The sequence below is a fragment of the Pteropus alecto genome, unplaced genomic scaffold, assembly GCF_000325575.1.
Source record: "Pteropus alecto unplaced genomic scaffold, ASM32557v1 scaffold761, whole genome shotgun sequence".
NCBI classification, from domain to species: domain Eukaryota; kingdom Metazoa; phylum Chordata; class Mammalia; order Chiroptera; family Pteropodidae; genus Pteropus; species Pteropus alecto.
Window position 1 is genome coordinate 649,163 of NW_006431558.1, and position 15,758 is coordinate 664,920.

General features: G+C 52.3%; 1 protein-coding gene across 4 annotated transcripts in view; it reads right to left on the reverse strand.

Moving 5' to 3' along the window:
* DNM2 (dynamin 2) overlaps positions 1–15,758 on the reverse strand; it is an 88,841-nt gene that overhangs the window by 41,245 nt on the left and 31,838 nt on the right. For all 4 annotated transcript variants that reach the window (XM_006905866.3, XM_006905863.3, XM_006905865.3 and 1 more), the window contains exons 3-5: positions 6,092–6,241; positions 4,467–4,670; positions 2,216–2,314 (exon numbers count right to left, since the gene is read on the reverse strand). In XM_006905866.3, the coding sequence (XP_006905928.1) occupies positions 2,216–2,314; positions 4,467–4,670; positions 6,092–6,241 (453 nt within the window). The remainder of the gene's footprint in view (positions 1–2,215; positions 2,315–4,466; positions 4,671–6,091; positions 6,242–15,758) is intronic.

The window sequence follows — 15,758 nt, forward strand, 5'->3', positions numbered from 1 at the left end:
TCTCTTGCAGAGAAGCGGGGTGGCGCCTGCCTAGTCTTGTGCAGACCTGATTGCTTTTTTTCCTCTCCGTATCTGTCATTATGTCCACTTTACAGACAAGGGAACCAAGGCATGCCGGGAGAGGATCAGGAGAACCCAAATCTGAACTCAGATCCATGGGAAGCCCAAGGTCTCTATCATCTGTATCATCGTGAGCAGAAGAAAGCAGTAGGGGTGGAGAGAGGCATCTGGCTTGGGCTTTGGTTCCTCTAAGGTGCCAGGGTTCTGAGTCTTTCATAAACCAAGAAGAAGGATCCAACTGGAGGAATTCTCAGAAATCTGTGAGGCGAGAGGAGAAAACTGAAAGCAAGACTGAGATCATAAGTCAGAAGCCAGCATCTAAGTGAGCAGAGACAGGAAGAGCCACTTTCGTGGAAACAGACAGGAAGGCAGAGGAGGGGAGACGCAGACAACAGTGAGCAAGGAGGGAAGCAGGAAGGCGAGAAGATCCACGTCATCTGGCCACTGGGGCAGCAATGCCGAGCCCGACTTACATCCCTCAGAGTGTAAGGTGGTGGCCCACGATGTGTGCAAGGGAGCAGGGAGTCGGGTGGCTGGTGGAGGGCGGGGACGGTGGGGTTTGCTTCACTCTTCAGCCTCCGATCACAGCCAAATGGGGTTTGGGTTTTGCTCCCCGCCAACCTGTCCTGATATGCAGCCACCTCTCGTCACTCAGTGTATCAGCAGTGCTAGGGGAAGGTGGCCATCAAGGCCTAAATCCCCCATGCCTATCAGGAATGTTGAAGAGGGAAATCCCAGGAGGAAAAGATCTGAATGGTGCCAGCCAGGTGCCAAAGCTGGGAGCTGATCCCCAAGGGAAGGAATGGGGGGAAAAAAGGGAAGCAATTAGGGAAGAAATGGTTTTTAAAAAACTAGATAATCAACACTGTGCCACAACACAAATCGGAACCAACCTACGTGTCCAACAAATGAGGAATACGAAACGGCCCATGCGCCCCCATATAAGGGACTCCACAGGATCTTTTGAAGTCATCCTGAAGAGTATTTGCCTGTCATGGAGAAATGTTCTGCTATTCTGCTACGTGAAATGGAAAATCAGGTCACAAACCAGCATGGCGCCGAAGGGGCGGCGTTCAAAACCAGCTCCGCCACTTGCGAGTTGAGTGAGCGGGGGTGAGGGATTTAGCTTCTCTGTGCCTTGGATTCTTCAGCCATAGAACAGAGATGAGAATAGAGCCATCACATTGGTCATTATCAGAATGAAGTGGCTGTTACACATCAAGAGCTTAGAACAGTACCTGGTCCGTACCAGACACTTAATAAATGTTTGCTATTCTTACTTTTGAGGAATAAAAATACTTATGGTATACCTGTGAGATGATCTGAACCAAAACCTGAGTCCAATCAGGCTTCTGTCTAGATCCAATTACCAGTTTATAGGGAACTAACACTGGCCAAATCTCGAGTGTGGAACATGATCTGGGTTCTTCCACAAATGAATGTTACGAAAAAAAAACAAAGGGGCTGGGAGGGGTGTTGCGTGAATAGAAACTTAGGTATTTATGTGTAAAATGATATAGCTTGGATTTGATTTATAATCCCCCAGAGGAAAATGACAACAGGAAGTGAGGACATGTGGGGGATTCAAGATTAGCTGTGTGCTGATGACCACTGACTACCTTTCAGGAAGGAGAACCACCAAGTATTAACTAGTGGCTACCTGGGGGAATTAGGCTGTGGGATGATTTTAGTTTGATTTTAGTTTCTTCTTTCCACAGTCAGTTGACCCTTGAACGACTCAGGAGTGAGGGGTACCGACCTCCAGTGCAGGAGAAAATCCATGTATAGCTGGAGCTGTCCCCCAGCATATGCGGGTTCCCTACAGGAACTGACCCTGGAACGACCTGGGCTCAAACTGCACAGATCAACTGAACTGTGATCACCTCAACTGCGCGGGTCAATAGGAAAAAATCCATATATAACTGGACCTGCGCAGCTCAAACCCACATTGTTCAAAATCAACCGTAACCTTTTCTCACTGTATCTGGGCACATTTGCCCAGGCTTCAGTAATGAGAACAAAAACAAATTTTATTTTTAAAAAGCAGGAGTGCACCACCTCTTCTGCTCAACCCCACCCATCTTTCCTGCCCTCCCTTGGCCCCATGGCTTCCCGCTGCCCCGCCACATGGCCACCAGCCCGCCTCGGGCCGCACCTCTTCTCAAGGGGAGCAGCTTGTTCTCCAGGACGTCCCTAGCGTCGGTGCCCTCGTCCATCAGGTCGAGCTTGGTGATGACGCCAATGGTCCGCAGGCCTGAAAGAGCCCAGAGGTCAAAGGCGCCACAAAGAAGGAGCCCCAGGCCACCACGGGTCCAACTGGGTGCCCCTACTTCTAGGCTGCGTGACCTGGGACAGCCATAATGTCACCTGCCTGGACCCTCGTTTCCCTCATGTTAACTGAAGACAGTAACAGCACCAATCACAGGGTGTTGGCCATGAGAATAAACCCGGCGTACGGCAAATGTGCAGTCAATAAACGCTGGTCACTGTCACCATCATTCACATGATCAGTGACTGCATCTTGCTGCTGTAATGTCAGGGGACCTCATCCAACTCCCATGACAGAGGCTCCATGCTGTGCTCTCTGCCTACAAAGTCCTAATAGAACACAGAAACCTGGTGACTGTTTCTAGGGTAACCTTTCATCTGAGTAGCCAGAATTCTGCTCTGGAAGCCACTCGGCGAATTCCACCTCTCCACATGTCACCCAGATTCAAGAGGACCCTCCCAGCAAAGCCTGACACGTCCCCTGACCGTCCTGAGGGCCATTTCTGTGCCGGCCGTGTGCATGTGTGTACAGGTGCGCATGTATGCGACATTCAGAGGAATGAGAGAGGCCCACGGAGGTCTCTGGTGGGTGCTAAGGTGGGCATCTGGGGAGAGACAGCATGCCCTCCCTGGGGCTCACACCTGTTCCCATCCTGCTGTGACAGTGGGAGCTAGCATCACCTCTTGGGAGGGCAAAGGGGCCACAGGTGTGAATGTGCGCAAAGCTTGTGCCTCGTCAGAAGGGGAGAAGCAGAGCAAGGTAAAGAGATGTGACAGGGGAGGGGAACTGGGGGCACTGACTCTATTGGACATGTTCAATGTCACCAGAGCATTGGCAACAATGGGGCGCTGAGTGGATGACTGCGTATGTACGTCCCTAGGGTAACAGGAAAACATACTCATCACAGAAAAGGAAGTAAAGGTCATCCCATTTTAAAAATGTGCGTTTATATGGAAGAACAAACTCTGAAAGGGTATCTGTCAAGCGTGGCCACCAGTATCTCTGCAGGGGGAGAGGAGCTGTCCCTTTTTAGGTTCTATATTTTAAAATAGTTACATTTTTTGAGTAATAATTATGAATACTTTTGAAGGCAAAAAAAGACTTATTTTTATTTATTTACTTTTTAAAAAGACCCTTTTAAAGAAAGAATGCCAGCATCAAGTTCACTAATGGTGCTTAACTGTATTCACTCAGATATTCTCACCACCTGATCAATCCTCAGCAGCTTCTCTGTCAATCACACCCCATTTGGTGGGACCAGGCTGTGGGGACGGGGGAGGCTGCGGGCAGGGGTGGCCCCTCCTGAGAAAGTGGGCCTAGGATGACCTTGGGGAGGAGCTGGCACAGCCTGTCCACCATGGGACAAAGACGCTCAATGCACAGCCCTAGACTTTAAGGGGCTCGATGTTCAGGGCGGGAAAAGGCCATCAGCAGCCACCCAAAACTGATCACTCCTCTGGGTGTGTCTTGAAGCTGGAAAATGGGGAGCGTGAGTCACAGAGACTGTCTGCCCCAGTTCCTTGCTGGTCCTCAACTCCCTCCAAACCACTATGGAATCAGGCAGTCAGAGGGCATTTTGCAAAATGCATTTCAGTGTGTGTCACACTCCACTAAACCTCCAATACTTTCAGAATAAACCCACTTCCCCATGGCCGTCCACGGGGCCCTGCTCAACGTGCCCTGGTGCCAGCCCCGCCCCCACCTCCAGCTCGCTCTGTTCCAGCCCCACTGGAGGTCTCGCTGTGCCTCGGGCACCCCAGGCTCGAGTCACACCCTGCCTATTTAGGATCCACTATCCATTGTCCTGGAATTTGCCTCTTTTTATTATTCTGGTTTTGCCCAAACCTCGCATCTTCACAGGCCCCTGACCCTTTCCCACCCTGGCCACACTCAAAGGGTGCTATTTTCTTCTAGTGCTTTTTTCTTCCTTCTTGCTTATTACCTTTTCGAATTCTGTCTCCTCCATCAGCTTCTTGGTGGCAGCAACCCTATCAATTATGTCCCCTGCAGAGTTCCCAAGGCCAAAACAGCCTGGCACATGCAGCAAGTGCTTAACTGGAATCACGGGTGCTGCGCAATTCTCAATGCTCTGAGGCACCTGGAAGAGGGAGCTGCTGCTGTAGGGTTGAATGGTTACCTTGGGGGTCAACTTCCTTGGCCAGCTTGAGGGCATCTGAGTTGGCCAGGTCCATGTTGGCAGGGGTGACGGCGAGGATGAGGCTGCTCTCCCGGCTAATGAATTGCAGGATCATGTCCTTGATTTGGTACTCTATGTCTGGGGGCTGATCCCCCACGGGCACCTTGGTGATGCCCGGGAGGTCGATGAGGGTCAGGTTCAACACTGAGAGGGAAACCAGAAGGAAAGGTCATCAGAGCCCAGGGAAGGGAAGGCACACACAGCCACTGCAGCCACTCAGCCATTTCCTCAAGTGCCAGGGGGCGAGGCCTCAGGATTCCTCCTGCTGCTCCAACTAGATCAGCGTGGGAAGAAGGCCCAGCCGTTTTGATCTAATAACTTCCCTTCTAGGATCCTAGCCTACACACACCCTCCGTACACTCTATTTCAGTGATATAGTTTTAAATGAGGACATCTGCATTTGCACATCGGAATCACAAATGGCTATATAAATTTCAGCCCAAGATTCAGCCAATATCAAGAAACCATTAAAAACAAAAAGATGATACTCTGATAAGAAATACACTTTGAGATGTATTCATACAAAAAAGAGGCATAGGTGATTTTTCTATAATGCTACAATTTGATAAAAGTGGTGAAACATATTATATACACATGTACATATCCATAAATGCTTACATGTGCATTATCATTTGAAGAATGTAAAATATGTTTGTAATACTAAGAGCCAGGGTAGGTTTTTTTGCTATATGTTCTTTTGTAATTTTATAATATGAGCCATGTATAGGCATCATTTATTAAAATTTTTTTTTTAACATCACAAGGAACCCACACTGAGGACTTGGCGTCTGCTGGAATATTCCCCAAATGCTGGCTGAGTTAGCAATCTGTGCTCTGGGCCAGAGGCTATACATGGTCACAGGCTGCTCTGTTTAAATGATGCAAAGTTTTCAAATCAGGATATTTCGCAGACAAGTCTTTCTTTCTGGATCCTCTTGAGAAACTGGAAGACCTGGCTACCTTGGGCTGGTTTCACTTGTCGTTATGTGGCCACCATCAACTGGGAGCCTAGTGCTATCTGCCCCTTTAAAGGCGCATACAAAATTGGCAGTTATGAAATAGCCACGGGGGTGTAAAGAACAGCATAGGGAATATAGTCAATAATATTGTAAAGCTATGTGTATGGTGTCAGGTGGGTACTAGACTTATGGGTGATCACTTCATAAATTATATAAATGTCTGAGCCTATACTATACACCTAAAACTAATGGAATACCAATGTCAACTGTAATTGAAAAATGTCTTTAAAAACATTAAAAAGACACATACATACATACATACATGCATGCATGCATACACACATACGTATATACATACAAACATATATAAATGGAACATACAGCCCCAGTCACCATGGCTCCCAACAGTCTTCCTGGTGTGCTGTATTTTTCAAGCTGAGATTAATTTCTCAGTACCACGTTCCTATCAAAAGTGGGAAGCTCCAGATCAAGAGGGCTGGATGTGTGTTAAGAAAATGGGAGGGGACATATGTTTTATGATTGTGAGGCCGCCCCAACCCGCGAGCTGTCCTCCACCCGTGACAGGTCTGCGCCCGTGCTGCCTACCGTGTGGTGAGTAGACCCGCAGGTTGATGGGCACTGGGGAGATGCCTTTGTTGGTCCCCGTGACCCTGTCAGTCTCCGCTTCGATCTCCTGCCGGACTTCATCAAAGTCTGTAAACTTTTTGGACTTGCAGTGCAAAAACTCGGCATATTCTGCAAGGGGAAGAAAGATGCTCACAGTGAGAAAGAGAAGCGGTCTTGTAGGTGCGCGGGGAGCAGACGGCCTTGTGAGACAGGCATTTTGCAAGCAGAGAAAGAATTAGTCACAGTTGCTCTTGGAATCTGGGGAGCTTTAGATTCATCCTCATGACAAGTATTTGAGGGGGTGCTCTTGTAGACCAAACCCCCTTCCAGACCGCAGGGTTCCACAAGGAAGACAATTGGCAGAGATCCCATCCCCATGGAACGAACAATCTCATGAAGCATTTTGCAAATCTACGCATTGCGACATATTATGGGTCAAAAAAAAAAAAAACCAAACAGGTGGATGTGACCAGCATTTATTCCTTTCTGAAGAACAGAAGAGGAAGTAACAGCATACGTCACCCAGAGCGCGGGTGATGTATGTTTGATGAAACTTCTTCTGTGGTGTCATACGTGAGACTGGGTCCCGGGTTGTGATGCAGAACCTCCCATGCTGTGGGTCACAGTCAAAAGAGACACAAGCTGCTGTCCTTGTGGGACCCCAAGCCACCAGCGTTTGCCAGCAGGCGCTTGTCCCTGGGACTCACTTGTCCTTCCCCAAGGCACCAACAGTATGGGGAACGGGACACAATTGCTGGCCTCACCAAATCTGTCTCAGTGTCTCTCCTTCCCCCGGCCATTCGAGGGCCACCCATCTAGACATGAACCCTCAGGTACAAACGCTTTCTAGGCAGTTCCTAGAGTAGATATAAGAGGCCTCTTCATGCCTTCTGAGCCGGGGTGTCTGAAAGCCATACTGACACTGAGACGAAGGGGAACAAATAAGTGACAAGGCAGTGCTAGTCCTATCATCGAGCTAGAGAAATCCAAAGCACAGATACGGGAAAGAGCAAGAATAGGAAATGCTCGTTGTGGGGTACACGTGTTACAGTACAATCCAACTTTTCTTTACATTTGAATTTTCGTAGTAAATGTTGGGGACAAGACTCAGAGATCACAGCTCCTGCAGTGATGCTAAAAAGAGAGCAGTCAGTCATGCGGCAAATGGCCTACAGAAGTGGACCACTGCAGAGATGTGAAGGTATGTACTACCGTGCTCTTTCGAAAATTTAAAACTGGAAATCACCTCACTGTCCACCAGGAGGAGACCTGGCTACAGAGATCAGAGCACAGACATATCAGCAGCCTCAAAAGAAAAGACAGAGATGGAGACCTGGGGCAGAGGAAGGCTGGGCAGATCTAGAATCTCTACCTATAAGTGGAACGAGATAGAAAGACATGAGCGCAAGGAGGTTCGCCGACCCATCACAGCAACCTAACACACGACGGCCAACACTAGCCCTGGCTCGCTCTGGCCGGGACCAGCCTGTGGCACCATTTGCCCTGCATGAGTGATCGCCTTAGCAGGCAGGCACCTCCGTGATGCTGGGATCGCAGATAAGGAAACTGAGGCCCAGAGAGGTAACGTGACTTGGCCCAAGCTCAGTGGTGGAGATGGGATTTGGAGTTCAGATAATCTGTCTCCAGGCAGTGGCTCTCAAATCATATGGCCTTTGAGAGGCCATTTACAGTCTCTTCTTCAGCTCTCTGAAGCGCTGTGGCTGGGATCGGGGACTCCATGCAGTCAAATCACTGAGGATCTGTCCAGCATGGGCACTAGCCACTCGGGAGCAAAGGCAATGAGGATGGATCCAGGATCATCCACCCCACCCCCGCCAGCTGACCCGGTTCCCAAGGACAGTCATGCTCCAGCCCTCCACAAGGACAAGAGGATAGGCTGCTCTTCCTGCAACAGCCACCCAAAAATGGAACAGTCTTCCAACCCCCACAGCAAACCTCAGTTCTATTCTGGCTTGATCAAGGCCCCAGGCTGAGCTCCTGAAAGAGACTTTCCTTTCCAGGAGTTCTGCGGAATACGGAATGTGAAAGCGGCTGGGGACCATCACATGGGCCCTCCTGCGGACCTCTGCCCCGCCAGGCCTGGTGTCTGGAAGGCCTGGCCCCACCTCCTCCTCTTCCAGGGCCTCCAGGCTCCGGGTCACCTGGCACCCCATCCTGAATCTTGGGCCTCCACCCGCTCAGAGCCAGGTCACTGTGATTATGGGACCAGGACCTGCCAACTGTGGCCTCCCAGAACCCGGTGTGAGCTGGCAGCCTCCTGTCTGTGTGAGTGAAGGTTATGCAGGAGATAGTGCTGGAAAGCCCCGGCTTCTTCCCTAGCAGGTCCACAGACGGTAGGAAGGGTTCGGGAGCCAGCCAGGCCCATCCTTTACCACCCGCCTTCTTTGCTGGGCTCCTTGTCATTTTGGAACCATGTGCTGAATTCCTGGGTCACACCAACATTAAAAAGCTTCAGCCAAGCCTGCTTTCCCCCACAGCACTGACCCTCTTAAAGCCAAACCTTGGCCCTCCCATCCTCGACACCTTCCACGGCTCCCACTCTCTCAAGTAAAAGCCAAAGTCCTTACCACATCCTACAGGGCCCTGCAAAATTTCCTTCCCCCTGAATTTCTGATCTCAACTCTCTTCCCTCTCTTCTGCTGGTTTCCCGGCTCACACTCCAGGCCTGCTCCGCCTCAGGGCTTCTCTTCCTTGCAGGTACACTCACAGCTCCCTCACCTCATTCAGGGGTCACCTGCCTTGGCTCACACCTGAGATGGCAGACTCTTCAGTCTCTTTCCCCATCAGTGCTTCCTTGTGAGCCCGCCTCACCATCCTCCGAGCACTCTAATATCATTTACCTTCTCACCCTGTGTATTTCTCTGGTTCCCAGCTGAAAGGTCCATCCCACGGGGCACAGATCTGAATCTGTGTTGTTCACTCTGTGTCCCTGGGGTCCCTTTGGGCACACAGTAGGTGCTTAATAATTACATGCATGAATGAATGACTCTACCAGAATATGTCCCTGATTCAGCTTCTGCGAGGTGGCTCGGCACCCCCAAAGCCACAAGCTGAATATATGGGAGGCCAGACAGGGACAAGGTCTGGTGGAGCTTTCCTTCCTCCTTCCTTCCCAAAGCGCTAACTGATGACACAGGCCCAGTCCCAAGCCAGGCTCCTGGTCTGATGGGGAAGATGGACACTACACAAGCAAGTCACAGCAGGTGTGACAGAGACCCAACATACCAGGAACTGGGAGAGGCGACCTGCCCAACTCCAGCCCCAGCCTATCTCAAGATGATGGAGGCAGGTAAGGGCGGAGGTGGGCAGATTGCCCGGGCCTGCACCATCTCTTTTAAGTGACAACCTTTCCCCATGCCCTAAGGATGCTCTGGAGACTCCAGGAGAGGGACGGGGGCTGCCCTCTCAGTGGCCGGGCTCACTCTCTGTACCTTAGTTTCCCTATGAGGAAAATAGAAACAGGAAAAAAGATAAGGGGTTAGGCTGGCCTCCACAGCCCTGTGTGTGCTCGAATGCTGGAGGTGATTTAACTGCCCCCATGTCAGTAAGTCAGAGGCCTTGAGACTGAGCTCATAGCCTGCAACTCATCCCCAGCGGCCAAGGGCAAGCTACTGGCCACTCTGCCTGCCCCAGTCCCCGCTGCAGAACTGCGCCCCGCTGTCACTAGCCCAGATGCAGTGTTTTCAAACCTGTTCCTCATACGCAGATAGGAAAGCCAGTCTCACTGGTCCCTGGCACCTGCCATAGCATTTCAACAGCCACACAAACACCCTTGTGAAGCGGGTTGCCAGGGGAGGAGGGTCAGCCTGTGTAATCAGGCCTCGGGGCTCCACGGGACCCAGCTCGGGGCCTGGAGCACAGCAAGAATAAAGGAATAAAGCGGGCCTCGTCCAGCGGTCACTGCCAACCCCAAGGAGCCAGCCACCCTTGCCTACCACATGGCTTCCCGCCTCTTCCTAACTGTGGGGTCAATGAATGCACTTGCAGTATTTTCTAGAAGGAGGTTCTGCTCTCCCCCCAGAACTTGGTCCCTGCCTCTTTCAGGTCTCAGCTCTAAATATCTTGCTTGGGGAGGCCCGCCCTGACCACCTGACACCAGCAGCACCCCTGCCCCGTCTTTATGTCCCCTCTTCCATAGCACTCCTCACACTGACACACCACACCTGTCCCCTGCTGAAACTGGAGTTGCAACAGAGGGACTATGAAGGACTTGGTTTGGTCATACTCTCCCTGGTGCCTGGTACAGAGTTAGCTGCTTAAAACAACTTTACTAACCGGCCTATAACAAAGCATTAGGTACTGTAGCCTGGGAGGGTATCACTCCATGACTACCAAGTGGGTCCCCATTATGCTAAACACCCAATCCCTCACCTTGGGTGTCTCCATGGCCCTTCAAGAAGGTGTCCTCAGAAGGGAGGTGACAAGTGCATGCCACAACCTTCTAGGGATCGGGCCATCTGGGGCAGGAGGAAGCACCCCCATGACAGAGGCCACGGCCCCTCAGGCCTGGCTTCTGGCCCCTCTTGTTTTAAAGAAGTTCAAGGAAGCCCAAAGGACTGAAAGGAAGGTCAGAAGATCACCCTCCCAACTCCAAAGGCAGACCAGATCACATGCCTGCTGGCAAGTCTTAAGAATTATGAAATGTCTTGCTGGAATGACCTGCCTTCAGCCCAGCCCCTCAGGCCTGGAGAAGGCCAGTCAGGCACCACGTGATCTGGGGAGCCGACAGGGAGAGCAAGGCGGGAAAGTGCCTAGCCACATCCTTCTATCTGGACCTCAGTTTCCCCACAAAACAGAACCCAGTGCTGGGGCGATGTGAGAAAGCAATCAAATACACAGTGCTGGACCCTGGGGACACACAAATAGCTTAGCTGCTGGTCTTAGGGACATGTGCGAGGCTGTCTGGGGTCTCAGTGCTCTGCACAGAGGGGCTTCGCACGGAGGGGCTCTGCCCTGATCTTCGTGAACAGATCCCACCCTTTCTCCACCCAGCAAAAAGCAGAGCCACTAGACCAACCCTGGCAGTGGGAGACAGGGTCTGCCTTCCTCAAACCTGGCACCGACAGACCTGCGGGCCCGGTCGACGCAGCCCAGGAGGAAGGACGTGGAGCTAAATGCACCTGGGAGACCCTGACTGCCACACAACTGGATAGATCTGATCTCCAGGGACTAGGATCTGATCTCGAGGGACTTTTCAGAGCCTTTAGCTGACCAAAAAGGGACAAAGTATGTGGCATCTCCTGAGTTCATTCGGTCCTCAAGCTCCCCATAACGAGACAAGTGAACAAACACTTCCCAGTCTAGGACACACTGCCACTGAGAAGCTGTGATACTGTGATTTATAGTAAAAACTATAATTGGTCTTCCCTCCATGCCTGGCACAGAACGCCTGCAGTTCTTGGCAAGTCCTATGTGATAAGCACTGTAAAAGAGTCTAGATACTCATAATAAGCCCCTTTCAACCACACCTGAGTTTATGTCAAGGAGAACCAATCATGTGATTAGAGGATTGGGACTTTCAGTCTCACCTCGACTTCCTGGGAGAGGACAGGGGCTGGCGGTTGAATCAATCACCAATGAGGACTGATGTGATCAACAACGCCTACATGCTGAAGACTCCACAATAACCCAAAAGAATGGGTTTGGAGAGCTATGGGTTGGTGAACACTTGGAGATGCCAGGAGAGGATACGGAAGCTCAGCGTCCCATCCCATGCCTTGCTCCATGCGCCTCTTCCATCTGGCTATTCCTGAGTTACATCCTTTTATGATAAACTAAAAATCTAGTGAGTAAAATTCTCTGAGTTCTGTGAGTTGCTCTAGAAAATTAATTGAACCCAAGGAGGGAGTCAGTGGAACCTCCGACCTACAGCTAGATGGTCAGAGGCGCAGGTGACAATTGGTGTCTGAAGGTTGTGGGGGGATACGGTCTTGCAGGATTGAACCCTCAATTTGTGAGATCTGACACTATCTCCAAGTAGGTAGCATCAGAACTGAATTAAATTGTAGGACACCTGGTAAGTGTCCTCTTAAAACTGAGAGAACTGCTTGGTGGCAAGAGAAAAGAACGCACACTGGAGAAGGAGACAGTCCCAGCGGGCACTGCAGCCAGCCCCCAGCCTGACCCGAGCCAGCTCCCAGCTTGGTTTCCTCACTGGACGCAAGGTAGGCACTCGACTGCTGCAAAGTCTGTAGGCTCTGTAGGGAGGGCCCTGCGAGGGCCCAGCTCACGGGTGAAGGTGCAGCACAGTCACTGATAATCTCGCCCATGGGCGGAAGGGGCACAGCAGCAGCCGGCAGAGCACGCCCAGGAACCCGGCCGATGCTGGTGAAGCACCGACTGGGACGAGAGCGGTAGACAAAGCAGATTGGTGTTCCTGCTCTCGTGGCACTATTGTTAGAACAGAGGGAGAGAGATACTATTAAGAAAATACAACAGGATGATGTCACATTACATGGGCTGCGGAAGAACTAAGGGTGGGGTGGGGGTCCCCCAAGGGTGAGGAGGAAGAGGAGGAGGAGGAGGAAGAGAGGGTGCGGGGTGTTCCAGGCAGGAGCACAGTGAAAATGAAGGCCTGGAGGTAAAAACAAATAAACTGAGCTTGAAGATGAGGAGGGAGATTGTAGCTGCTGCGAGGGACCAGGAGGAAGTGAGGTCTCAGGCTGGCAAGGCCCCATCAGGGACACAAAGCCACAAGGAGGAGACTAGGAACCAAGTCCTGACATCCCCTCTCTGGCTCCTGTGAGCATCGACCAAGGTCAAGGCCGGGAGGGGAGGCTCAGAAAGCCCCGGTTATCCACATTCCACATAAGAGCAGGGCCTAGCACCCAAGGCTTACGAGGCCCAGGGGTGGTGCCCAAGGAGGAGCAGGGTTCACCCATGAGCCACCAAACTTCCTGGTGGCTGAGGTCTGAGGTAATTTTTAAACTAAACCAATCTAAAGTAATATCTCACTGAGACCAGTCTGGAGGAGAAACTAGGTGTGACAGGAGTCGGAGAGGAATATCGAAGCCCAGCCTCAGGGACGTGCCACACGGGGTGCCAGGGCTACAAGAGCGACACCACTACTACCCTATTTTACAGATGAGGAAGCCAAGGCACAAGAAGGAAAGCCACTTGCCCAAGGCCCTGGACAGTAAAGGATGGCAGCCTGGCTCCACAGTCTTCTCTCAGAGAGCCAGCCAGACAAAAGTTCAATCTCTAGCAACAACACAGTCCCTGTGGCCCCTAAAGGGCCCCAGGAGCCCCAGCCATCACCGTGTCCCACACTGCAGTCACATTCCTCCCTCCTATTAGTGGGGTGTCCCACTTCCCACCCACCTCCCTCAACCCGAGGGCCTCTGCTAATTCAGTGCCTCGGTGGCCTCTGGGCACTGGAGGTTACTCTAGACTGCCCTTCACGCCCGCGGCACTGCCCTGGGCCGGGCCCCCTGACCTCTCGCTGTTGCCGGGCTAACATCTCCCTGGCCCCCCACCCATACTCCTATCTCTGCCTGCTCCCCCTCCCCAATGCAGCCCGTGGGCTGAGCTGTCTCTCTACATCCTGCGTGCTACACGGGCTCCCACTGCCTGAATCCCTCGCAATGTCCGTCAGGCCGTGCGATCTAGCTCCTGGCCCGCCCCTTCCCAGCCTCACCTCACAGCTTCGAACACTCTGTTGCCCCTGCCTAGAACATTCTCCGTAGGCCCCCGGCCCAGAGTAGAGACAGTGCCCGATTTACTCTTGCACAGTGCACTGTGCTTCCCCCTCAGCCCAGCTGGGCTCAGGGCGGGCCGGAATTCTCAGAGGACTCACACTGCCTCGCCACCATGGCCCAGGCCCAGCTTGAAGTGGGCACGGACCTACTCGGGGCGTTAACAGACCTGGAATGCCAGGTCTGGTGGGGGAGGGGAGTATGCAAGCTCTCAACCCTTATCCCTACCCCAACCCAACAGGATCCAACTATATCACCATCTCCATGGCTGCCACCCTGTCCCTACCTGCCTCTGGGCACCTGTTCCCACCTTCTCCTGGATCCCCCCGAATCCCCTAAACTGGTCTCTGTGGTCTCTTCTCCACCAGTAGCTATAGGATCTGGTTAAGTCATACCTCACCCTAAGGCCACTCTCTCCAAGAGTGAGTTTAAGACCTGCCACTCAAGATGACCCTCCCGTGTGCCCTCAGGCAAGGAGTTTTAGCTGGGAAGCCTCAATTCAGTCCTCTGTGAAGTGGGGATGACAGGAATGAAGAGTTCAACCTTAATCCCAGTCAGGCACTAGGCAGATGCACGCCCTCAAACTCCTGCCCTTGGTGCTCCCTTGGCTGTTGCTCATCACGTGCTTCTCCTCCCCACCCCCACCCCCCCAGAAGGAATTTCAGTTCCTCCAAGTGGCCACTCTGGGCAGCAGAGCCTCACAGTCCTCACACACGTCACATCGCTGGGAAGGAGAGTGCTCGCTCCCCCGACATACCCATCGCACCGGTCAGCCTCAGCTCACACATCACTTCCTCAGGAAAGCATCACGTGATGTCCCTACCTTCTGGATGGAGTTAGCTACCCTCCCTCTACCACACATGCTCCCATCTAATGAGGGGCAGACCTGCATGTCTCGTTCCTGGTCTCTTCCACAAGTTTCCCCCATCTGTCTGTTGGCACTAATGGAGTGCCAAGAGAGCAGATGGCGGGTCCTGGTCCTGCTCACCTTGGACCTCCAGCCCTGGATCGGCCTGTGGCACACAGTAAGCGCTCAGTGGACCATCGCTGGGTGACAGCCACCATGGAGGTGATGAGGGAGCCCTCCCACCATGACAGGGTCATGACCTTCCAAGGCAGGAAGCCAGCCAACCTGTTCTCCCAGCAAGCTGTCCGCTAACAGGCGAGCGGCAAGCACAACACCGTAGCCATTGGTACAGCGCCACTTAGTGAGGGCCTTGATTGTGCCAGGCACAATTCTAAGGGTGTACCGGTTTTGAATAAGATGGTCTTCACAGCAAGCAACCAACAAAGACGGTGCTATTATTATCTCTGCTGTCCAGACAGGAAACATGGCTGTGAGTAGCAGTCCCTGTGCAGGGGCCAGACAGCCAGCCAGTAAGCTGCAGAGCCAGGACCTGAACCTGGGCAATCTTAGCTTCCAGCCCCCACCACTAGGGCAGTGGTTTTCCCAGGATTGCCAGGGGCCAAGAGCATCCGCACCACCTGGAGAACTCATTAAAATACAGATTATCACATCCCCACAATCAACCTGCAAAATGGGAAGTAGAAACCCTGACTTTGATCTACACTGACTCTGACATCTGCTGCTCTGCTGCTACCTGTCCTGGCACAGCTGATTGGACATCTGAAACCAGAGGAGGCAGCCCATTGGCTCTCCCATGGCCTATGACATGGCAGAGCTCACAAAGACGAGGTGCTAAGCCAATCTGCTGCCACCTCTCTTTGGAGCCATGCCCTCCCACAAGTGGGTAGGGCGGAGTAAGAAAATGATGGCAGGAGGGCAGGAATGGGACACAGCTGAGAGCCTGGTCTGAGGTCTAACCTCAGATCCCAGATCTGGCCCCAGCTAGGAAAGCAGGTAACCTGGCTAGGCCTCAGTTTCCCTAGCTATAAAAATGGGGATGTGTCAGCAGCCTGCCCAGTGCTGA